The following is a 26,386-nucleotide window of genomic DNA, read 5'->3' as shown; positions in this document are numbered from 1 at the left end:
TAAAGTAATATTGTTTACTAATTCACTAAATATGAAAACTAATTTAATTTTTTTTTAAATAAAAAGCAAACTGAAACATGAAAAACTTTCAGTGCCTAACATAAAAAAAATATTTAAAAATAAATGACAGTGGCCTACAGTACACATGATGAAATAGAACACTGAACTGAAAGTATTTTTCACACTGTAATTAAAAAAAGTTAGGAAGGTAGAGGAGGGATGTTAAAGACATCTGCATACGGCCATACTGCGTTGAAACACCGGTTCTCGTCAGATCACCGAAGTTAAGCAACGTTGGGCCCGGTTGCGTTCTGGATGGGAGACCGTCTAGAAATCGCGGCGGGTGCTGTATATACTGGAGAGTGATGGTGTAATGGTAATATCGGACTAGCATATGATAGGCATGGGTTCGAGGTTATCTGTACCATACTAATTGCATCCTTAGGCAAGATGCTTTACTCTCATTGCCTCGTCCTTCGGATGGAATGTAAAGCCGTTGGTCCCGTGTACTTAACAGTGCACGTTAAAGAACTTGAAAAGAGTAGGGGATCGTCTCCCGGTGTGCTAATCTGGTAGGCGCTGCACTGCTGGCTGCCGTGGGTCCGTGGAGGACCTAATCCGAATTTCCTCAGTTTCCAGTTAAGCTTGAGGACAAATATGAATACCTTTACCTTTACTTTTACCTTTATAACAAGTAGAAGATTCCCAGAATCTCGGTTGGTGTGGCTTTTCTCATTTTCCCACATTTCTTCATCTTTATTCTAATTCATTTTCAGTCATTTCTCCAGGCAGTTTAGAATTTCTTCTGTGCCTTTAATTTATACATTGTATACAGATATATAATCTTGTAGTGTGATATACAGTAGCTACCTATTCCTGTTATTGCTTGCAGAAAACTTTAAACTGTATTTTGGGAGGCTAGCTTTTGTATACTTAAATTATGCATCACTCTCGCTCATGCATTGTTTGAATAAACGAGATACGCACTTAACTGAAATTAAAACCGCTAATCATGCAGACCACTATGTTTCCTAGTGAATTAATATAGGAATATATCTTGAACCAAGAATATATTATATAAATTATGTTATTTGTAATATTAAATTCATGCTTTATTTGCGATGATTAATTAATATTGCGCAGTTGCTGAAGTCAATTGAATCTGATCAAGGCAATCTAACAACAGGACGCTGAGCTCGCTTAGGAACTCGTAACAGATCTCATATCGGTCTATAACAAATTCATAGTAGTTGGTCTTACAGCTGTTGATCAAATTCTAGGCTATGTGATCATACGTTTTATATGGTGTGTTTATTCTTATATAATTATATTTTGATACTTTGAAAGGTCGATTGTTTTTTTTTCACGAACATGAAGTCATCTAATTTTTTTAATGTTTCAATCGCATTAGAGACAATATATCAGATTTGACGATGTTTTTGTTTGAACTGAAATTTTGTGTACCGTCAATTTTACAATGTTGGCATTGATTTAGACAAGACAAATGTTGTATAGACTCACTTTATCATTACAGTATGTTTCCCTAAGAGAATCTCATATGTTGCCGCAAATTACCTTATTGATTAATCATAATTGAACATTGTGAAGTATTTATAGTAAAATCTACTGGTCTTTAAAGCCCTAAAACTTCTAAATGCTTGAATAAGAACCGATTTATCTGAAAACGTTCCCAGAACTCCCGACCTTCGTAAAAAAACAACACATTTCTCACATGTTTAAGAGATATTGAACTCTCAAGAAAAGCTGCATGGTAATTATAATGATAAACATCAAATCAAATTAAATGTTCTTATCTGATTTTAAGTAGTATTTCCTAATTTAGGTTGAGGGATCAAGAAATGGAAAAAGCAAATTAATCAATCTGCCAAATTGCTAAACTATTTGAGAATAATTCTTATAAAAATCTAGGCCTAGTAGATTTTTTTAAGAATTATTCTCAAATGTATTTTGTACAAATTACAATTGACAAAAACATCTTACAAACAAAATATATTCGGTGACAGTAACAACAGCAAAATAACATATTTTTGACCCGGCTGATATACACAAAGCAACAGACGCACTACAGCTGTGCGAAACATTAATTAATCATTGATTCAAAGAATTCTTTTCGTAAGGCCATTTGGGCAATACATGACGCATCAGCCATCAACATATTAAAGTTTTGGCCCCACATCAATCATCATTTTGTTTTTTATAGAAATTGATGGTCGGAAAATTGAAATGTTCATTTCTCTTCTCTTAATTTATTTTTGCATCACTCGACTACGAATAGCCATAATGTAAAGCTAAAAGTTTGCCGAGGCCTAGCATAAGGTTGGCACAAAGTTTGCCGAGGCCTAGCATAAGGTTGGCACATACAGTACTTATACATACAACCTATGCTAACTTTGAGTTGATGAGTGCATTGGGTGTTTGCGCATACTGTACGTTTAAACTCATTTATAAAGATGAAGGTTGACCATGTTGTAATACCATGTAACTGGTTTATAGCTTATGGTAATTTTTGTATTTTCATTTAATACTTTATGTACTGTACATTTCAAGCCCTCCTTCCGGAGTTTTGAACGACCGCGTCAAAACATAGCATGAAAAGTCAGTTACATACGCCATGTTAAAACTACTACTCAGCTCTACAGACTTTAATCTTCCCTTTGTAAGTATTATGTTTGCTATTATCATCGATTCCCATATTAATTGAACTTGATTTAAAAAAAAACATTTGGAAAAACAAATTAGTAATAAATTTACTCACAGACAAGATGGTCAGATTGAATTCAGTTCATGATTTAAACATTTTGATTTTAAGTGAGAATGTAACTTGCAAAGTTTCATTTGATTGCAAACTTTAATTATAACAATATTAAAGAAATGTGAGCTAACTATTAATGAATTAATATTTATATCTACTATAGTGAATAGATTAAATACATCATTAATACTAAAATATAAACTACATACATGCAACTTTCTGTATGTGTAACCTATTATTTTAAAACCCTAAATAGTGTTACAAGCAAAAATATAGAAAATAACCACAGTATATACATTTCTATAGGTATAAATTAAGGAATGTGTGATTTTAAAACTTCATTTTATCAGTTTGATGTGTTGATGTGCTATGTTGGCTGCTTTACATATTGTACATAAATTGATGAAAGTGGCCTTATTGCTCCCTTGTGTATGATATGATCCTGTAGAAACATGTGCTATTGCATCAAAGAATATATTTATAAACATTAAACACACGTGAACACCGTCAAAAAAAGCCTAACACCAATGGTGATCGTAGTCGACAAAGCAAAAAAACAATATCTTTCAAGCTTTTCACAGTCTGTTTATTATCTTTTTTTTCCATATGCCTAAAGCAGTTTTTTTATTAATAAAAGATATTATTGTTATGTGTATTATACATAAAAGTGTGACCTTCTAAACCTACATTTAAAAGATATTTAAAAGAGAGATTCTTTTTTTTAATGTCAATAAAAATCATCTTTTTTCACACATAATGAATTAACATCATTGTGTTAGATAAGCATGCTCTTTAAAACTGAACAAAACCAAGGAGACAGGAAAAGAGAAGCACAATTTCAGAGCAAACCCATTATTGTTGCTAGTCTGTCAGGAAACAAAATTATATACATAAAAAAAAACCTGTAAATGAAAGAAAAGAAGTGTAAAATTATCAGACAATAGGTTGATGGTTAAATATGAAATCATTGTTTTTGTTGTTTTTTTTAAATAAAACTTTATTAAAATCTCAAAATTGCCTATTCAAAGTCTGATTTTATTTATCTTCATTATGTTTTGGAGAACAAAATACATCTTTTTAATATGTACTGTATACTGTCTGTATTTTTATCAGTCAGTTATTCAGTGTTGCAATTTTATGATATTGGTAATGACAATTTTAAACATTTGATATTCTTGTTTGGAATTTATATTATTATTTGTGACAATCAGTACAAGGCAAATTTCAAGTCATGTTTCTGTTCATAAAATGAACTGAATGAGAAGATAGATGTAACTTGTACATTTATTGTAAAACTTTAGGAATATTAGATCATGAAAAGAAAAGATTTTAAAGTTGTTTGCGTATTCAAGTGTCTTGTGTAAAAAGAAGGTGTAAAAACTATTTATATAATCAAGTTAGATAATTTGATATTCACATTTTGATTTAAATGTATTCCCTTGTGGTGAAAATGATGCATTGAGTTGATTTATATAGAAGATGATCAACTATCTATAAATCATCGCTTATGTTAAATAAATAAGTACTGTATTGCATAGTGGAAATCAATGATGATAAAAGAAATAGTAAATATTGTAATATATTGAAATAAAGTAATTAGTTAGCATGAATATTATTAGTATGCCACAGCGGACCATAAAATAGGCTATAAACTGCTATGGACATTTATCTGCTAGTTACCGCTGTGTCAAGAATTGTTGTTAAAAGTTAGAATTGAAATTATAATAAATATTTGCCACCTCCTGATTACAGTGTTGTTGCGCCCAGCTTTCATATCCAAAGTCATTTAACTTTTTTTTAAACAAATTCACATACAAACTCTTTCCAGTTTTTCTTTTAATAAGTTTCTTAATTTTATCAAGTACAGTTAATCTTTCGTAATCCATAGTGGCTGAGTTTTCATCTACTACATTATTATGAATGATTGGAATAAATCACACCATTGGAATCGAACTGTAATCCCCATGAAGTCCCCGTACATCACCATGTTTCTCTTGTGGCATTAAGTAAAGCTTCTAAACGTAGACCCTTATTAATCATCAACTTAATGTGCTTTATTCCTTTTAAGTTTAGGCTTTATGTAATTTACATCAAGAAATCATTTCTACACATCTATCTGATTGGTTAATATTTTATCATATGCCATGGCGAATCCTGGAAGCTTCTCCCATCCCCCTAAATTTGAGTCATAGCAAAAGATAACACACAATATATGGGTTAAATCTCCATCAAGTCTGACTTACTCGGCTCCACCTTGTCAATCTTTTATGCATGAAAATATTCTCTCAATAACTCATAAACATTCATTGTATAATAATGTACATAATAATATTTATAACTGGTGTGGTGTCATTGAACAGAATGTGAACTACAAAAGTATATCTTGGAAATGCTAAAAAAAATATTCTCTCTTTTTATTTTTTTTATTTTTGTATAAGATCGTTAGAGAGGTTCAGTAAAATTTGTCACGTTCTTGTATCTCTCGGCCATTATAGTCACAAATGATGCATAGCATAAAATGTAATATAGTGTGTTTTGCATAGTCTTTTCATTTATCATGTTGTTCGTTCATGTCATTGTATCTAATCTTATTTATTGTAGAACTATAAATCACGAAAATGTAAATAAACTAATCGTCCAAAAAAAAAATAAAAATCAAAACAATAGACAACATTACCAAAATGGACTTCTTAAGAACACAGATATTGCCACATAAATGAGACAGTTGTAATGTGTGATTGCGAATCAACCCTACGACCCCTCGGGTCACACGACCAGCAATGTAGGCCTACAAGAAAAACACAATGAAAAAAAAAATTTTTTAAATATGAGTAAAATAGTATAAAAATAACATGACAAAGCAAAAATACATAACTCCTCTCCCCGAACCCCCATGTGAACGATACAGTGGAGACAAGGAATTGCTCTAGCTAGGTTTAAGTGATTCAAAAAAATGGGAAAAAGGTGGAAATAAGTTTAAATCTGTTGATGAAGACAAAAGACAGAATATTGCAATTCAAATATTGAAGAAAAAAACAAAAATAAGGTGCTGATATTTTTAAATACTCTTAAAGCTATTTTTTTTTCCCCTTCGAGAGTACCTGGAATTTTATATCTAAAGGAGGTACTTAATACAGGAAACAGGAAATTACTCCCTAACTTGCAAACTTTACTGAACACATAATATAATTTAAAGATGTATTGTTCCCCCCCAAAAAAGGAAAATTAAGATGAATAAAAAAAGACTTTGAAAAGGCCATTTCACAGTTTTAATAAAGTATAATCACTTTTGTAGAAAAACAAAACTACAAAAAATAGTGTTTACATTTATAAAAAGACAAATTAACTGGTTCAATTCAACAAAACGCTCATTGACTTCCATCCAGTTTGACTATTTTTTTTGCTTAAAATTATTGTTTTTTCATGTTAAATAATTGTTTTTCAATCCAATTTTTGATCAAAGTGAATAACTGTTATCTGACATAAAAATTCAACAAAAACATTTTAGAAAATATGTTGTTCAGGGGGACAATATATATTTAACTGGTATTGCAGTTACTTGGTGTTATCTGATGTTCTTTTTTTTTTAGATTCACATACATGTTTTGATGTCCAGATGATATATTATATCATTTGATATAGTTTTAGTAGTTTGTTTTCTGTATTTCAATTAAACATCAAGAACTGATATATATCGAGCTAAATGAACTGGATTGTGATTAATGACAACAATCTTTAAATACATTGGAGACTTCTGTAAAAGCTTATACGCCAGTGTACTTCAATTTTGTAAACATTTAAGATTACTTAATAAGTTTTTTTCTATCTTTAATTCAATAACTTTCATCACTTTATAACTTTCTTAACATTTTTAAAGATGTATTGTCCCCCAAAAAATATGAAAAATGAAGATTAATTAAATCAGACTTTGAATAGGTTATTTTGTAGTTTTAATAAAGTTTATCACTTTCGTAGGAAAAAAAACGGAAAAAATAATGTTTTCACTTATAAAATGACAAAATAAAAGGTTAAATTCAACCAAAAAAATGTTTGCTTTAAATTACATTTTCTTCAGGTAAATACTTATTTTTTTTGACCTAAAATTTTTGGTCCAAAATGGATAGCTATTATGTTACATTAAAATGGAATATTTCAACAAAAATTATTTTAAGAATTATTTTTTCAGGGGGGCAATACATCTTTAAGAATAAGATACAGGTTTACTAATAAATAATAGGATCCATCTGTATTTCAATTTTTTTATTAGGTGAACGAGGTAGAATTGGTCCTTCATTGATTTAACTAGGCTGGCGTCTTTGTAACACTACACAGATCTTTCTCAAGTACATGCCAAAACTATGGAATGATCTGCCAATTAATATTTATCTCTCATCAACACTCAATTCTTTCAACTTTATTACCATTTATGTTTAATTGTCTAGCCTTGAATATCCAGAAGCAACCTGGATTGTTTTTTTTTTCTTTTTGATGTTTTTTTATTATTGTTTATGCAGGATTGTTGTTCTTTTTCTTGGGGTTATTCAGTCTAATTGTTATTTTATATAAATACTTGTGCAAATAAGGAATGAGTTGTTTCATGATTGGCTGCCTATTCTCCTTCAGAATGTCTGGTTCTTGGATCATTCTGCATAATATTGTACCACAGTTTGTTATCTTCTATATATTATACTGAAATTGTTGTTTTCTGAATTTGGTTTTAAAAAAAAAGATGTTATTTGAAGAAACAAAATTATAGTCACAAGACAATAATTTGTTTGTGTTCTTTAATTGTTTTATAATTTCAAAATTTTCTCAAAATAAAATGCCAGTTAGTTTTATTTTCATCCCTTTTGGCTGACTATTATGTTGACACATTAGCTAATACACCTAAAGGCATGCATTCTAAAAAAGATTTATTATACGATTCAGATCCTGATTATTCAGAATTATTATCAAGCTTTCGTTTCTGGACAGTAGATGAAGGAGACGGTATAGTAATTTAAGAGACTGTGATGATTGCCACTTCTTGATCAACCATCCCCGGGAAACGCCTAAATGTTAAATGTCATCATTTTCCTATTATATGTTTAAATGATTAATAAAAAGGCTACCATATTCCTCAAAGCTTTACAATGGTACAAAGAACCCTGGCTATCCATTTTCTTTAAATGATGATGTATTTAAATGATGATGTATTTGAAAAATTATTATTTATTCTAAATATTTGGTTCTTGGCTAGTTTGTTTCTAGAGTACTGTTATACTGTCTGATATGTGTTTGATATAATGACACAAAATGAAGATCTTGAGCTTTCTATGTATTCACACATACAAATTCAATGATAGATGTTCCAAGTTTTATTTGAGATAGCACACAGGCAAGATCTATATCTTTAATCAGATAATCAGCTAAAAGTTTCTTAAGTCCTACACTAATTCCTTTATACCATTCCAATAATCAAATTGGTTAATAGATAACTCTGAAATGTCAACACCGGTCACCTGTGAATTTTAAATGTATCTGCTTCTACATATTCATCTGTACATGCTTGCTTTTGTGATTCAGTTTTATTTATTAACTGGACTATATCTCATTTTCAAGATTCTATATTATGTTTCATTGATTTTTGCCTACACTTTCATGTGTTACTAAAGTATATTTATTTATTACTTGACTTCTTTTTAAAATATTTTTAATTTTTAATAGTTATTATTAATTTATAATTTATAAATGCAACTTTGGTATATAACAATACAACAAACAAAGAAAACATTTCACCGTCCAGAAAATTACTTATTCACAATCACAACCTACCGTACTATACTATATTCCACAGTGAGGGCACTATAGCCTTGAGTTGTTTGTGAGAATGTACAGTACATACAGTACAGGTGTTTTAACAGTTTATATTGAGTCAAATGTGGATTTTTAAGACATTTTGCAATTTAACAGTATATTCAACATTTAGAAAAAGATCGATCTTTTCAACAACAACAAAAAAATCAACAAATATGAAAATTAAAGTAATTATAAATTAAAGCCCCCTTCCCTACGTTTTTTAGATCTAATTTAAGATCACAAACTATATTTACCGTATATTTCGGTGTATAAGTCGCACTTTTGACACGCAAATTTGACCTCTAAATTAAGGGTGCGTCTTATACACCGAACATAAATGCCTCATCACACAGATTGTACATAGGCCTAGGCTATCACCTCGTTTGCTAGGCGAGTAGGCTAGGCCTAGCTACAGTAACTAACTAACGTAATGGCAACCTGCTTCTGCCTAGTTTTCAAGTCATTTCAGCATGATGTTATACTAAATATGATGAAAAGATTTGTTCATTATGGCGCTCCGATAAAATTTTATTTGTAAACGTTTACGTCGTACGATTGGAATAGTATTTATTTATACAGTAGTTATACGCACGACCGCCGTACCCCAAGCGCAAGCCCTTATTTTGGTGGCCACATGGTGTACGGTATTCGACTAGTATATTCTCCAGGTGATTATAGCATGGACCTAGCGTACACACTTCTCGGATACATAGATACTAATCGAATACGATTGTCCGTGAAAACGCGCGCCCTCTAGAAATGATCAAGCGAGGCTAGCCCACACACGTGCGTGTTACACACACGGTCATGCACTCGATGTTGCGGCGAAACTCATGAATAACAAGTTAGAAAGAACTTGTTGAGGCTGGGCGCGGCCGAGCCTAGGTAAGAAAAAAACATAAATAAAGGATGCCGTTGTAGATATAACAAAATATATTATTACAATAATATTGATTACAATTTAAAAAAACATTGTTTTGATGAAATATTAGGTGCGTCTTATACATCGACGATATAAAAAATACCGATATTTTACTCTCAGTTGGGGGTGCGTCTTATACACAGGTGCGACTTATACACCGAAATATACGGTAATGTAAAAATAATACTATATGGTCCTATTGCGATAACTTTTTTCGTCTTTAAACGGTTAAAAATGTGAAAAATAAGTCGATTCTAATAATTATAGCGGCCCGCTATAAATCCCAAAATGCATTGCGCGCGGATTGATATTTTTGTTTTTCACCTGTAATTCACCCACTTTTCGATCGATCGTGAGGCCAAAACAAATGGAAAACTCTTAACTTTTCAGCGAAAATACCGGGTTTTCCCCAATTTGTATCAACGGAGTCTGGCAAAAATAGAAAGACAATTAATGCAGCAACTATACTACGTCAGGCTAGGTATATAGCTAGCGTATGATGTTCGTACGTTACCAATGTTTACCAGCTAGGCCTACAAAACTAAGCCTAGCTAGGCTAGGCCTAAGACCGTCCACGAGAGGTCGATCGCCGCGAGCTACTTAGGTAGTGCATAGTTTCTCACTTTTTATCATAATTTACCATAAAACGTACATTTAAGACAAGGAATGACATGGTTTAATGTTTTTAAAGTGATATATATGTATTATTTTCCAAAAAACGTCCAAAATTGCAGGGAAGGGGTCTTTAAGGTTTTATTATACTATATAAATAAATTTTCTTTTGTTTAGAAGCTGGGACTCCTCTTTAGCATTCAAAATGCCTACTGACTAGATAGATTAAAAACAAAATGGCAAGTGTGACGACGTGTACTCAATTTAGTCTCTTCGTTTTACTGTTGTCACAAATTCTGTGATATTTGAATTTGATTGAAGTGTATTGATTTTTATAATTGAAAATTATCTTCTTGGAAATGAATTGTAGATAAAGTTTAATTCAAAGTTGAGGCTAAAAAGGTATCTTGTTGATAATGGTGATCCACAATATCAATACCGGTACTGTAGCAGTTCGTATAAACAAAATATGGCGCTATCACCACTGTATCCGCCCTTGATAATTTGAAATGTTCATTTCAATAAAAAATAAATCAAACATTGGTTAAAAAACATGTTTCTGTCGTAAATAATAATACGTTAAGTAATTAACACATTTACTATATATTAATATAGGAATATATTGAGAACATCAAAAATTCATAAATGAATAAAAAATGTGTGTAACATGGAACAAAATTTGAATGTGTATGAAAAAAATAATTCCACCATTTTGATTTGCTGATTGTTCAGTATAAAAAGAACGACCTCAACACACATTGCTCATAACATGGTTTGATGATGTCTGTAGACGTAGGCCTACCCAAGGGGAGAGGCATTTTGTTTACACCATACATGTTCTAATCACATAATAGCAACTTAAAGTTGTTATTTATTTTGGTGCTATATTTACAGTTAATTTTTCCTACTCATTCTCTAAGTTATAAAAAGGTCAACAAAAAATATTTTTTGTGCTTCTATGAAAATAAAACACTTCCTTATAATTTTTTGTATGATTAAAATCAAATTGATTATGTTTTTTAATCTTTTTCCTGAACCAACTGCCCAGGCTTTAGACTTTTTTTCACAGGAATTCTTCACTTTTGTAAACAACGGTCTCATGCATTGATAGCGTTCAAATAATTATGAATGTCTTATGAGTTGAATAAGGAAAATATTTTAATGAGTTGAAAGATTTAAATGTCAGCAGACTTTTGCCGCTGCAAAATAATGTTGCTGCAGCCTTGCATAGAATTCTACATGGCTGCAGGTTTGAATAGTCTTCTGGATGCATACTTGCACATAATTTCAAGCTTGTAGCTACAAATCACAATAGGCTGCAGCCTGGCACAGAATTCAGGCTGACAGACCTAATTACTGCAGACACAGACTTGCATGTTTTCAGGCTACCTTGTTTTTTTACTTTGTTTTTAAATCTGTATTTTCTTCCTTTGTTTTTGTATTTTTTTTTTAAATGTTTCCTGATACAATACCGGTAAGCATTGGTTAGCACACCCTTGTTCTTTTGTTGTTTCACAATGATTTCCAAATTTATATTTTTCAGCATCCAATCAATGCATAGAATTTCATTTTGAGTACATTGCACAAGGTGTTGCATCATGTTGTTAATATCACATGCACTTAAATCAATTGTAAGATTTTCGATGCTAAATTTTAAAAAAACAATAGAAATGTTGTAAATTGTACTTTCGTACAGTACGTGCATACAGTGAAATTCTCACACATACTTGTAGTTTTCTGATCAATTATTAGCAATGATCATTTGATTTTATTTGATTATTTATTTTTTAAATTAAAAAAAGAAGGATAAGATGTACAGTAGTCACTGTTTCACACATTATTTTGAGAACGTAGTATATATATGTTGTATGCTTAGATAACATTTTAAAAATGAATTAATAAAAATCTATATAAATTATATATATATAAATTTATATAAATTATACAAAACAATTATATACAAAGCCTGTGGTTATAAAAGGAAGTTGAAAAAATGGATGGACATATTATTATAAAAATGTAATTGTTCCTAAAATGAATGATTAGAATATACTTTATTTGCTATAATTTGATTTGAAAATTAAGGAATAAGTTCTTTTTTTAGAGATCCATACATGGCCCGTTTCTGCTGCCAAAAATATACCGTATATATACGGTATATTTTATATACCGTATATTTTTTGGCAGCAGAAATGGGTCTCATAAAGAATATACCGTATATATAAATATTCCCATCGTCTGTGGCTATTATACAGTATATTCCAAAATATACCGTATAATGCTTAATGAATAGCATTTCATTTAATGTAGATTATGAAATTTCTTTCACCTTCACTTTTGAATCCAGTACACCTATAACAGAATGAATGAATTTTTTCAAAATAGAATTTTGAACAATTTTTTTCTTTTACAGTGACATTGCCTAGCCAACCAAAACCTGTTGAACTTATTGAGGGTGATGTATTAGAGTTACGCTGCAACTTGGATATGACAGCAGATACAATAACATGGTATTTTAATGAGACCATTTTAAAATCTAATGAATCGATTTTGGGAATTAATATGTCATCTTTTGATCAAAGTGGTAAATATTCTTGTCGAGTTTCTAATGACAGCCAAGAGGTCTTCATCACTTTTGGACGTAGGTATATTCCGATTACTCAATTTAGTTAAACCTTAAAACTAGAAATAAAATGTTACAATTAGTCAAAATAAATATGAACTTTTCTAAGAAAACAGAATGGGCTTTATTCTAGGACTGCAGCATCAGTCAACGATCTAGTGAACAGGTCCCAGAATATCCTATCAAATTTTTTTTTGGGTGGAGTTGTGGCTTGGTGGTTATGATCCTTGGCTACCACTCCAAGGGTTCTGAGTTCAAGTCCCGTCACATGTCACAGGATTTTTTCTAAGGACCAAATTCTCCACTTCCAAAGACTTGTAATAAGACTTTGTTATGTAGAGCAGCTTGTGTATATGTTTGTCTTGTGAACCTCTGAGGGTCCCTAATGACTGCAGCAATAGCTGGATGGATCACCCTCATTAAATATGGTTAAAAAAATATATATATATATAATGTTGTAATATCATTTTCTAACAAAATGTTTCTTTGTGTGTATTAAATTTGTTTATCAATTATAGTAAATTTAATATCCTTCAACAGGTAAACAGGGAGCGGTCAATAATCGTACATGTTTACAGCTACTAGCATCGGTGGCCTTATTCACATGAGTGACGTCTTGATTGTTTATCATACCTCACCATTGTATCTCGGTGTGGTCTAGCGCCACCACTTATTCTTGTGTCAGCTTTTTTGTGTACTTAATTGATTTCTCAATTACTACTACATGGTACAGTAAAGTTATCAATTACAATAAATTTAATATCCTTCAACAGGTAAACCGGTAGCGGTCAAAAATCTTACATGCTTTGAGACGAGTATTACACATTTCAGATGCACATGGCTACCTGGAGACTTGGATACAAACCTTCCAAATGAGTACCAAATTTTCTATGGAAGGGCCTCAGTACTAGCTTTATTGTAAGTTTATGGAGAGTTTGCTTACAGCATGTAATCATGGATTTGCCTTGTCAAAGACAGAATGTAAAGCTTTGTCTACACTATCAAATTTGATGTGACAAAAAAATGAAGATGTGCCACATTTGATAGTTTGAAAGTTCAATGGTTAGGGCATCTTCATCTCATTCTCACAGATTTATTTATCATTTCAAATTAATTAATTTATTTATTACCAGGCAGTTTAGAATTAATATTCTGCAGTTCCTGTGGTATTTATATATACTGTATATATATACTGTACACATATATACTGTTCATAAATATTGACTAAATGTATTATGATGTTTTTCTCTTTTTTTTTTGTAGAAAGTATAAAAAGACACATAATAAATATATAGATTTAGCTTATGACCATGGCAAAATGAAAGTAGAGTTGTATGTCTTCAATGCTTTAGGATACCACGACATTGCTGATGTTGCTTTCTATAGCAGTAAGTTCTATATACACACAATTTATAAGTTAGTATAAGTTAATATTAATTTTTTTCCTCAGTCTTTTAAAGGTCGCAAACTTGCCTAAATTTTTTTTGTAAATAGAAATCCAACATGGGCCTATAATTGCAATAATGTGGAAAATAAGCCGACTCTAATAATTGAAATTGCATGCATCACACTTATATCATCACAACGATATATAGAGTTGATCATGAAGAAAAACATACAATTGTATAAAATTGGGTCTTTCTCGTTTTTAATTAATGGATTCTGCCAAAAAAGAAAAACAATTCAGCAACCAGACAACACAATGCTAGTCCAATAATCTATAGAGGTACGATACCTGTACATCTGAAATTGTGCAGCTTGCACAGTACAGCTGCTCAAGATTGTTGTTACCAGGTTAGGAGAGCTTATAATAGGCCTTGATAGAGAAGCCGGTGATCTGGTAGTGATCAGTCTTAACGTAACCTTAGGTTATTAAAATATAAAATATTATAATTATTAAAAATAATAATAAAATATTAAAAGAAATAATAAGGATGATAAACAAAAAAGATCTTCACAGCAGGAAATAAACCAGGGAACGCAACAGTGTAAGTCTGGATATATAACCATTACACCAAACTCACATTCAAAAGTTGTAGTACACTTTAATCTAATCACACTGAGCACTAGACATAAAACTTTTTAAAAAATGTTGGGGAAATCATGTAGGGGAATTATACTAATTGTATAGTGGCCTTCTAGTTTTATAAGAATTTCATGGGGAAAAAAAAGTCTTTCATAATTTTGTTTGTTTCCCCCTAGACCAACCCCCACCTACAGTACAATATAAACACAATTTTGAAAAACTGTTTTAGTAAGTAAAACAATTAATTTCAAAATCACTATTTCTGCACAAAATTGGAAATAACACTGTGCAGTGAATGGGCAATTATATAAAATCAATATAGCAGAAAAATCATACTAGATAAATGAATGAATTGCCATTTTCTTATTGTAATATATTATGTTGAAACCACTGCCACTAATTTCTTGTTTTTCTTTTATTAGTCAAGATGTATCCTCCAAAGAATGTTGTGGGATGGATTGAAAATGACACGTTACTTAAAGTAAATTGGGATCCAACAAAATATAAAATAGAGCATGTTTACGTTGTTAGTTATAAGGAGGTGTATCCAAACATGAAACCTCCAGAGAAGAACGAGGTATGTTTTTAAAAATCCAATAACCTAAAAAAATGTACGTTATGTACATTTAATTCAATTCAATTACATCATTCGCCTAAAATACATAGAAAAGTGTGTATCTCTGAAACTACAGCACAATATAATACAGAACAAAATGCCATGACACATCATTCTGTAAGATTCAGTATTCTAATGGCAGATGGGTAAAAACTATTACGAAATCTATTTGTACGAGAGGCGATGGACTGGAAGCGAAGTGTATTAAATAAATTAAAATTAATTAAAATTTAAATAAATTATTTGTTGGGCGATAGTTCCCACTTTCATAGACACTATTGTTTCCTTTTTTCTGCTCACACTAAACTTTGATATTTTTGTATTGTTTTTCAGATCCCTTGTGATAGATCACATGACGATTTGTCTGAGAAAATTCTTGACATACCTACAGGCTACAAGGAGTATGAGGTACAAGTTGCCGTCAGATATTCAAGAGAAGACAACATTAATAAATGGTCGGACATTGTTGTTGTCATGAAAGAAGAAACAAGTAAAGTTGAATACATTTTTGCATCAAAAATGAAATAGTCTTGGTTGGAATGTTGTTGATTTTATATTAAAGTTTGACCATATAATCGCAAACCATTGCTTCTATCTTCAATTGAGCTACAGTTTATTTTTGCCGTAGGCCTCTAGTATTTGTTTGTATATTAAAACCAGGGATGCAATACTTTTTCATGTTTTGACAAAAAGCTAAGTCAAGATATATTAAGTTTCTTTTTTATTTACTTATTCATTCTGTTGATCAAGTGGATAATCAAGGATAAAACCACAGAAAAGTACAAAAAGCAACTGGTCCCTAGTTGATTAAGGTTTTTACTATTTCCATGAAATCATCAACAATTTTAAGTTCCTTTAATTGAGTTTGAACTAAACATTTTTCAACAGAACCACCGGAAGGTACAGTGGATGGTAACTGCAATTGGAAAGATGGATATGATGTACTTACGTGCAATTGGAAGGTACGAAAATGAATACCACAAAATATATTTGTAAAGATATCATCAGACGGAAAAAGTGAGGAAAAAAGTAGAGTGGGTTAGGAATTGGGAGTAATAAACGGGTATGTTCGCAGACATCGAGGATCATAGAGTACACTTCTGCGCACACCAAACATGAGTATATGAAAGTGAATTTACGTATTTACTTTTTACCTCAAAACTGCTGATATGATTTTCTTTTTTATAAAAAAATGAATAATGCTATCTAGGCCTATAGTTCTTACTTGGCAGATAATGAATGACCAAAATGAAAAATTATTGTAATAAAATTCTTTTGAATTGCAACAAACCCTGTATAAGTTACAAAAATACATAATTATTTCATCATGTTTGTAGTATCCAAACTTATGATGGTTATCTAAAGGCTATTAACTTAGCAGATAAATGAAATAATACACCAAACATCGATCGATCAATCAGTATAATAAGATTGTATTTTTTTTTAAAGCTTTAGGAAACTGATTCATAAAGCCATGGAAAATTCTCCATGATGAAACCCACTAAAAGCTACCTAACCAGAACAAATTATTGGGATCCTCCAATACTCCTCATACCACACTTTTATAGCATGGTTTCAAATATTTATAACATGCAATGGTGACATAATTTAACATTTCATTAAGATTTTGACAAATGCAAATGTCTTTAGAAATAAATCTTCATTTTCTTTAAAAAAAGAATCATTCCTGTTGTTACAGTATAGTTAAAAAGAAAACTAATTTGTTTCTTAGGAACTACCTCCAGAAAAACAAAATGGTCATCTTCTTAAATACAAAATAACAGTTTTTTCCGATGATAGAGAAGTGGATATAGCTACTACAAAATACAACACATCACTTCAAGTTGAATTTACAGGTAAATACTGTATGAACCGATACCTTTTACTCCTAAAGCTACTTGAAAAATGGCACTATTGTGTTGAGTAATGGAAAATTGTTGAGAAGTAAATTAAACGACATTGCCTTCCATTTCAAGTTAAAATAAGCTTAACAGTTACAATACACAATTACTTAAGTAAAACTAAGTTATAATATAAAAACAATTTAATTTAATGTTTGTCTTTAGTGTAAAGCCTAGATTAAGTAACTTTTTCAATTTTTCAGCGGGCACGGCTGCGCATGACCGGCCTTGGCTTTGCAAAACTTCACGTCCATGTGTCTCAGCAACCACCATTAACGATTGCGTAAAAATGTGAAAATATTCGCAGTCCGGTTCGATCATCGTTATTGTTATTTATTTTCAAATTTTATTTTAAAATTATAATGCAACTAGTCGTAACGTTTCGTCGACAGGAAAACAGGCTTTAGGCTATTGACGAAAAAAATAAAAAATAAACAGTTCCGTATATTAAATATGGTCTATAAAACACACTATATTCAGATAATTATATGACAAAAATCGACTGGCCAAAACGCCTCAGATGCTGTCTCCGGGCGTCTAGAAAAAAAACATTTCAGGGGGAGCATGTCTCGGACCCCCCTAGATGATTAGTTTCCCATATCGGCCCCCTCTTTATAAAAATCCTAGATCCGCCCCTCCATTACAATTATACAATTATGATGACCGTATAAAATTAGAAAAAAATACGAAAGGTACTTACATTTACACCGAATGTGGAGTGAACAGGTCGGTTGAGCAGAAATCTTATAGAGACAGATTCTTAGGCTCTGTCTACACTATCAAACATTATGCAGGGAGTTATTTTACAACTCCCTGCATTATGTGACAAACAAATGTGATGTGGCCATATATGGACATAACATCACTACCATATTTAAGCATATCACTACCATATTTGGGAACATCACCCCTTGTTTTCTTGTCAAACTAGTTTGATAGTGTAGACAGATCTTATTTTTGTGGGGTTTTTTTTCGGAGATGATTTATGTGATACAAACTAATTGATTATGTATACCATAAAACAATTTGATTCATATTGTAGATCTGCCATCAGATAAGGACTACATTGTAAACATCACAGCACACAATTCAGTTGGTTATACCACGATTAGCTCCAGTTTTGTTGCTGGTCAATTAACTGCAAGTGGCATAGGTAAGACTGTTTTTAGAATTTCAGAACAGTATTCATTTGGGTCTGTATGAATCTAGAAGATTATTTTTTTTATTTAATTATTCACACTTCAAAAACAAATAGTACAAATTTAGTAAGCAGGTATCAGGTATTAATTAAAAGACACTTGTACATAAAAAATAAACTGAGCCTCAAACTGTTGGTTATGTGTACATAAATTTAAAATGTGTTATTTCCAGAAGGATTTATCTTATTATGATAAAATAGAACATTTTGCTTTTCTTCTAAAAAAGCCTAATTTTTTTGTTTAATAGTTAGATAGTTCAATCTCATGTTGTGGGACCTCCAGAAATGTTAAAAAAGTAGGTGGGTACAGTGAAACACCCCCCACTACTTATAAGAAAGTTCTTCAATACAGTAGAAAAATCACTCCCCCCACCAACAAAAAAAATACAGAGAAAATGTATTGATTGATAATTATTAAAATGTATGTTTAGAATGTATGGCATTTATATACATTTTCTGGTTGTTTTATTTTCAGGCAAGGAGTATATAGCAGTTATTATAATAGTGTCAATAGTATTTGTTACGTTACTCATAATTTTTATAATACGCCGAATGAAGAAGGCAGATTTTATGAAGCCATTACCAGAGCCAAAGTTCTACAAGGTACAAGCCAATTATGAATGTTAGTTATTTGGGTATAGCACCCTCTCTAGTAAAATTAGTATCAAGATTAGTTAATATTGAAAGACACATGAATGATACTCACAGTGTTCAATTTGATAATATTACTGGTGTTTTTGATTTCCAGTATGAAATACTGTAAAACCATGGAGGTAAAAATAAAATCCTACGATATAATTCATTGTAGGAGAAATCACAGAAGAAACTACAACAGCACTCCAAGAATGCATACTTCCACCTACTGTTAAATTCTCCTACATAAAAAAAAATATATTTTTTTATTTTTGTGTAATGCTGTGTGTGATTAGGCTAATTTCACTACAACTATCTGTATGCAAATTTGGTGTAATGGTTATCCAACCATTCAAATAACAATAGTTTCAGTTGACTAACAATAGAACAGCACCGCCAAAAACAAATCAATTAATAATACTATTATTAAATATTCAAATCTTATGTAAACTGAAGTCTGGGTCCATTATATAATCACCAGATAGGACTTCATTAGTACCCATATGAATAGATGGGAACATGAAAGCTAGTTAGTAATTCAAACCCCAGTACCTAGTTTCATTTATGGTTATTCAAAAAAAGATTACCTCACATAAGCAATGATTAATTATGATATAGTAATAAATATGATTAATAAAATCCTACCAGCTATATTTATTGTCGTGAGTCGAACAAACACGTCAAAGGAATAGACCAAAGACTGGATACGTTGTTTAGACGTTTATTGGAACACAACTTCAAACTGATACAGATGTAGCAGAACGAAAAGATAAAAGTACAAACACCCCTGCAATGCCTTCATACAAGTAGCCAAACAATCAAGAGTCAACTCCACTCTGGTACACAGTCGTCTTTGTTCTTATCAATGCTCGAATTACATCAAGTTACACGCTCATAAAATAGTAAATAATCAAGGTTCTCATCTGTCTCAGCCAGACACGTCTTGTCTCTCTCAAGGCAGGGTCTCAATCTCCCGCTCAGTGAGAGGAACGCGCTAGCCTAATTACTATCTCACTAGTCAAATAAACATCCGCAGAAGAAACTGTAAAACATACTAGGCGTTACGTTAAAATATAATATCCCTCCCTCAGCAAAGTAGGTCTGGACAAACAAATAAATCCAGCCTCCGACATTATCATGAATAAAATTGATTTAATTTGAACAATCATTTTTTTTTTGTAAACATTTTTTAGTGGGATGCATCGCAATGCAGTGAAGCAAAACAACCTGATGTAGAGATCTTCGATGAAGTCAAGACGAATAGAAATCCTCCAAAAGAGAAGGAAGATCTGTCAGAGTCTACGTGTATGTTGCCAGAGAAAAGTTGTGAAACTTTTGAAACCGGAGGTAATCAGCGAAAGACTTCGGTGGAAGTAACAAACAAAACATACCTAATCTTGGGTCGGAAACAGGAACAACAGAATAATAATGTTTTCACCGATGACGTAAACGATGATGAGAACAGCTCATCCAAGGAAGATGCAGATGTTCGTTACCTTCAACTCTGTAATGGAAATTTACTGACTGAAGTACAAAACGATGCTATGATTTCTGAAGAACCATTGACCTCAGTTGACCCATTTGCAGACAGTTCTGTTCCATACTCAGAGTGTGACTCCGAGAGTTATTTAATCAACAGAAGCACACTTTCTTCTGGGAACTACGTATCTGGAAGCGGGACTAGTTGTCAGACGGCAGATACACATTTATCTAGCTCGTAGATTTGTTAACCTATTTAGTCTTTCTATCGCACCAAACAGTGAGTGCCACAAGTCAGCTGGGCTAAATTCTTGCCATTAGTTACAATTATAATAAACTTTACTGTCTTTCATAATTTTCAAATTGGCTAAAAATAGATTTAAACTTAAAGATTCAAAGTTTTTAATTTTGAAATGCACATAAATTATGGCACAAATACTTGTAAATGCTATAGGAAGTTGACCCTGATATGAAGCATACATTTCAAGTTTCACTCTATTGATACATTTATTAATAGAGATATAAATTATTTTAATGTTCATTAAAATATAGTTGACAAACAACAAAGACCAAATGTGTAATTAAAATATTGAAATTCAGGTGCCAAGAAGTCATTATCCAATCAGATTTGATACCATGGTAATAATGCCTGCATATCAATGGGTTTGAATCTGTGTTGAGGCAGCTTTTTATCTTTGTAGCAAATGTCCTCATCTTCATTTTATAATATTATTTTCCAGTGTATCAGCATTTCTCTATGCCTGTAATTATAAATTGTAAATATTTTACTCTGAGGTGATTTCATGAAAAGGTGCTCAATGTAGGTCCTACTGGGGCAGAAGATTGTATACAGTATGCAGAGTTTTTTTTAAACATGACAAGGCCTACTGTGTATCAGTGGCAGATTGTCATGAAGGCAGTCAGGGCTAATTACTGTAATTATAACTGGATGATTCATATTTGTGTATATAGCCAAAGTAAAATATTTTTTTTAGCATATTATTGTATATATTAATACAGTATATTACATAGCCTATGTAAATACGCTAACGTGATTGGTTGAAACTGCATCACATGACTACCGCTGCGAGGATCGTAAATCGTATATATCCTCGAGAACGATGATATTGACTGTGTAATTTTCGCGTCCCCTGTCATTAAACATATAGATTCTCGAGTACGATGATATTGACTGTGTAATTTTCGTGTGCCAACACTCGCGTTGCCGATAAATAAACAAAAGTCATCAACTCGATCTTGAACTCGGGTGGAATTGTCACTCCATCGTAAGACAACGCTTCAACCGCTTGAAGAAATTAATCTTCTAAACTATTTAAACTATGCATACATAGCGCCCTCATTTGTTATAAGTCCACCCTAAATGTGATGAAACACCGTTTGTGATTGGTCAATACTCACGGTAGTAACCTAGTAACTAGTACGCGCTGAACATCCGGTGATTCGGCTCCTCGAAGATCGAGAAGAAGACGAATTGTTTATTCGGCCTAGGCCTACCTGATTATAATATTATTATTTTTAATAGGCTTATTGATGGAAATTCTTCTGTTAATTTAAACGACCTAGGCCTAAGTGAATATTTTATTGCCAAGGAATCATTAATTAGTAATTATCTGTATATTATTCTTCGCAAGGTAAGGTGTCTAGGCAGGCTTGTTTAAATACAATACAAATACTATATAGGAGGCCTAACTAGCCTAGCTTCACCCAACCCAGCAGACTTGTTCTTGGCTATATAATATAACAGATATTGCCTTTTATATCGGTTAAATATAAGATTTGACATCCCCTCGGGAATGATATTAAGTTCTCGGGGAATATATATTTCCCTCAGCTGGCGCTTCGGGAAATATATATTCCCTCGAACTTAATATCATTCCCTCGGGGATGTCAAATCTTATATTTAACCTCTAAGCAGTCAATATCTGTATAATATAAGACCTACCCTTTTCTGAATAGTACATAGACTGGCGGCCCACACTATGTATGAACAGGCGTTATGCATTGCAGTTTCAGATCCACATGGTCAGCTGACTCCACGAATGTAAAGTAATTTTAAAACAATTTATTCAATTCTTAAAGATGTATTGTCCCTCAAAAACATGAAAAATGAATATGTTATTTTGTAGTTTTCATAAAGTTAATCACTTCAATAGAAAAAAAAACGAAAAAAAATCTTGTTTTCACTTATAAAATGACGAAATAAATAACCAAAAATCCATTGGCTGGCAGCCAATTTGAACATTTTTTGCTTTAAATTACATTTTTTCAGGTAAATACATATTTTTTCGATCCAATTTTTGGTCAAAGTGGATAACTATTATGTTACATTAAAAATAGAATTTTCAACAAACATTGTTTTAAGAATTATTTTTTCAGGGGGACAATACATCTTAATGTATATATGATTAATATTATGTTATCCCAATGTACAGTGGCACAGATTTAGGGCTGGAAACCGGACAGGGCCCTTTTAGGCTGGTCCAAATTTCAATTACAAGTTTGGGGTCTTGCAATCCTTAAGATGAAAGATCCCAGTTTGCATGGCGCTGTTGATTGATTGTTATATAATATTGATAGCTTTGAAATGTGCTATTTATGTTAAGTGTTCTTTTACAGACATTCCATTACAAATTCTATTTTTAATACTGTAAAATGTGTGTACAGTAAATGTATAATTTGCTTTTAATAAATGGTCCATTTAATTTCATGCTATTTCCTAAATACGAAGATGTACACATAATGTGGTGAATTTGTATTAAAGTCAACATATGCATATCAAAAAAATACTATATCAATACATATATATAATTAATAATAGTTATATCAATTATCGATTATATATAATATATATTAATATCTGTTAGCTTGACGTAATGCTGTAATAAAAAGCAAGAACCACACCTAATATAGTCTACTTTACTGTTTTCTGTAATCTTTGAATACACTTTCTTCTGTGAATAATATAATAATGTTTTAATTAAAGAACGTTCATCATATTTTATTTCCTAATCAAAAACTATTTGATTGTCATATTCGATATGAAAAATGAAAAAAAAAACCTGGACAACCACACCCTCTAGGACTACTCTGTCCTCTTGCCATTTCTTTACAAAAATATAGAATAAGAATTTTGAAAGTTTATTATTTTGGCAATTTTTACATGATTTATTAAAATGTTATGGTTACTATATTCTATTAGTTTCACTACGTCTATAAAGATGATATGGTGCAATATTATTATAGTTCAAGGAAATTGTTACCTTTTTTTGCTATTTTGCCAATCCCAGCTGTAATAATATACTACACAGACAAAAAATAACCAAAGTCCAACCCTTTTATTTTTTGGCATAATTGTTTATTATGGCTCTGTATGAGAACAATAACGCGCTACCTGTACTATAGGACAGGGAAATTTTCCCAAAAATTGACAAATATTCAACCCTTTTATTTTTTGACATAATCATTTACTATGGCTCTGTAAGACGGTAAAAACGCAGTCTATGTGCTATGCGAATACAGTATTATCACACAATAAAAATAATGTTTGACATTTTTTTGAAAAAAAGTGCCCTTTTTTTACATATTTAGTTATCATGATACAAGTTACCTCAAAACATTGTTGAAGGTTTGGTCATTTTTCATTATTATTTGGCATCATTGCTTGCATGAAATGAATGGTCAAAGTTAAAAAGGCCAGAGCAAAATAAAAAACACTTATAGAAAAATAGTTTGAAAGCTAATTTAGTATTTATTATTTCAACTATTTAGCACAATGACTACTTTTCTTTTATGTCCCTCGTAAACAGATAAACAAACAAAAATATAAGTAATTCACATGACCATGACATTTCTGTAAATGAATATTCCAAATTTAGACGATGGATAATTTAATCAAAAGATACTTTTCTTTTGGATGTCATTTCACAATTTTCAATATTATACTTTCAAACTTAATTTGAAAAATAGAATGATTCAAGTTTATCACACACAAATTCTAAAACATTACGAAACAGGTCAAAATTCAAAGGTGTTGAGTATTGGGAGAGTTATTTTGTGTGGTGAATAAAACAGAAAAATATTACAAAATATCATAGAGGTATTATTTATAAAACTAGAGAGACAACTTGGACATAGTTACTATCAAATAGGCCTGTATTCTCAATCAGCTATGCCTTTTTGAAGCTGTTTTGATATCTGCATTAACAGATATAGCAGACATTTCAAAGATTCCCTGTCCTGTTCGTATCTTTGTTGCCTAGTTATTTCTCTAGTTCGTCGCATCACATCTATGCAAAATATAGATTGATATGAAAAGTTGCAAATTTAATAAGATGTTTCTTATGCAAATGACTGATATATGAAATAAAAGGATGAGTTCCGTCAAGGTCTGTTCAGCATTTCAATTTTATTTTGTATGTTAAACACATTTTATGTTTTAAAAAGAAACAATACAAGTAAATGTAATTCTATGAATATTAACAGAGTGATACCTGTAGTAAAGCAATATAATTAGATGAACATTTTTTGCTATAAATGTAAATCATCTTTATTTATTTAGTTATTTTTTATAGCCATATCTCCCTAACCATTTATAATAAATGAATTTAGTATACTAAACACTAATTTCATTACTACTTAAACATTCTCAATTCTTGTCATTAAAAAAAAATGTATTTTTGTTTATAATTTATACAGTTATATTAATTTACAGAGGCCTTTTGTTTTTGTGATACAGTACAACCAACCAATTTTTTAAATAAAAACTATTAATATTTTAATGATTTTTTGATGATAATTACACAATGGTAAACAACATTTATGTTTTGAATTGACTATTCCATGTTGGTTGCTTAATAAGGAAAAAAAAAGTACAATAAAAAGAATGATGACACAACTGTTACCATAACACTTGCTTAACAATCAGTGAGCGATTGCGTTAATATTTATGTTTTTTTGAATAATTAACATACTTAGACATAAGATATTTTTCGACCTAATAACATGATATTATTCGAGAAATATTCGACTTTACATAAATCATAATTTTCATGAGAGAAAGTTCGCCGTTGCGAAAGTTAATTAAGACTGGTACTTAAACATGGAATGTTACGTCCTTTTAATTTATAGCCAAGCAGTTAACTCTTGCCTTTTTCTCTTTCCTGAATATTTGGATAATTAAGTAAAGTCAGTCATATAATTTGGAAAAAGTGTCCATGGGTAATGTTTACCTCAGACATATTATTACTAATTAGTGGAGTCTCAAAACAAGTCTTTATAATCCAAGATTCAACTTGTACGGTATCTATTTTTAGTCCGTATTATATCATTTGATTTATCCATCTGGTCCGGTAGATTTTGATTTCTCTTTCGACCATTTTATTACAACTAAACAACAACTATTACAACTTTGATCAACTAACCCGTCTATCAGCATTTATTACTGACTATTACCGACGTATTTTCCTATATATTTTTATGATGAAATCTTCAACCCAAATGTAGGGTAATGAAATTCTAACTACTATAAATTCATAATTCTTCAATTAGTTATTGTAGTTCGTATAATTGAAAGTAAGTAACATACTTAACAAGGCCATATACATGGCTGCAGTCGCGTGCTCAAATTTGAGTTAGTGTTTACCGACCAACTGACTGACCAACCGACCGACATAGTGAGCAATAGACTCGCGTTTGTACGCTACTAATAATTGAATCATGGCCCTGGTGGAACAATCAGGAGCTTT

The 26,386-nt window shown here is 31.2% G+C and overlaps 1 protein-coding gene and 1 long non-coding RNA gene across 8 annotated transcripts in view; one reads left to right on the top strand and one right to left on the bottom strand.

Annotated features, from left to right (window-relative positions):
* The window catches only part of LOC140050994 (uncharacterized), a 41,049-nt gene extending 21,801 nt beyond the window's left edge, over positions 1-19,248 (bottom strand). The window contains exons 1-2 of one of the 2 annotated variants that reach the window (XR_011845473.1): positions 19,216-19,248; positions 5,451-5,561 (exon numbers count right to left, since the gene is read on the bottom strand). This is a non-coding gene — a long non-coding RNA (uncharacterized lncRNA). Of the gene's footprint in view, positions 1-5,450; positions 5,562-14,503; positions 14,613-19,215 lie in introns of those variants that run through there. The other variant, XR_011845474.1, reaches the window with a different exon arrangement.
* Positions 1-25,010, top strand: part of LOC140050991 (interleukin-6 receptor subunit beta-like) — a 54,606-nt gene extending 29,596 nt beyond the window's left edge. For 4 of the 6 annotated variants that reach the window (XM_072096045.1, XM_072096043.1, XM_072096042.1 and 1 more), the window contains exons 3-12: positions 12,559-12,786; positions 13,542-13,686; positions 14,032-14,156; positions 15,217-15,371; positions 15,744-15,900; positions 16,299-16,372; positions 17,143-17,266; positions 18,354-18,464; positions 18,985-19,112; positions 20,336-25,010. In XM_072096045.1, coding sequence (XP_071952146.1) covers positions 12,559-12,786; positions 13,542-13,686; positions 14,032-14,156; positions 15,217-15,371; positions 15,744-15,900; positions 16,299-16,372; positions 17,143-17,266; positions 18,354-18,464; positions 18,985-19,112; positions 20,336-20,863 — 1,775 coding nt within the window. In that variant the 3' untranslated portion in view covers positions 20,864-25,010. Of the gene's footprint in view, positions 1-9,759; positions 10,138-12,558; positions 12,787-13,541; positions 13,687-14,031; positions 14,157-15,216; positions 15,372-15,743; positions 15,901-16,298; positions 16,373-17,142; positions 17,267-18,353; positions 18,465-18,984; positions 20,303-20,335 lie in introns of those variants that run through there. The other 2 variants (XM_072096047.1, XM_072096048.1) reach the window with 2 other exon arrangements.
* The last annotated feature ends 1,376 nt before the right edge of the window (positions 25,011-26,386 follow it).

This window comes from Antedon mediterranea, chromosome 6 (assembly GCF_964355755.1).
Source record: "Antedon mediterranea chromosome 6, ecAntMedi1.1, whole genome shotgun sequence".
In the NCBI taxonomy this organism is placed as follows: domain Eukaryota; kingdom Metazoa; phylum Echinodermata; class Crinoidea; order Comatulida; family Antedonidae; genus Antedon; species Antedon mediterranea.
This window is presented reverse-complemented; position numbering and strand designations above follow the sequence as displayed.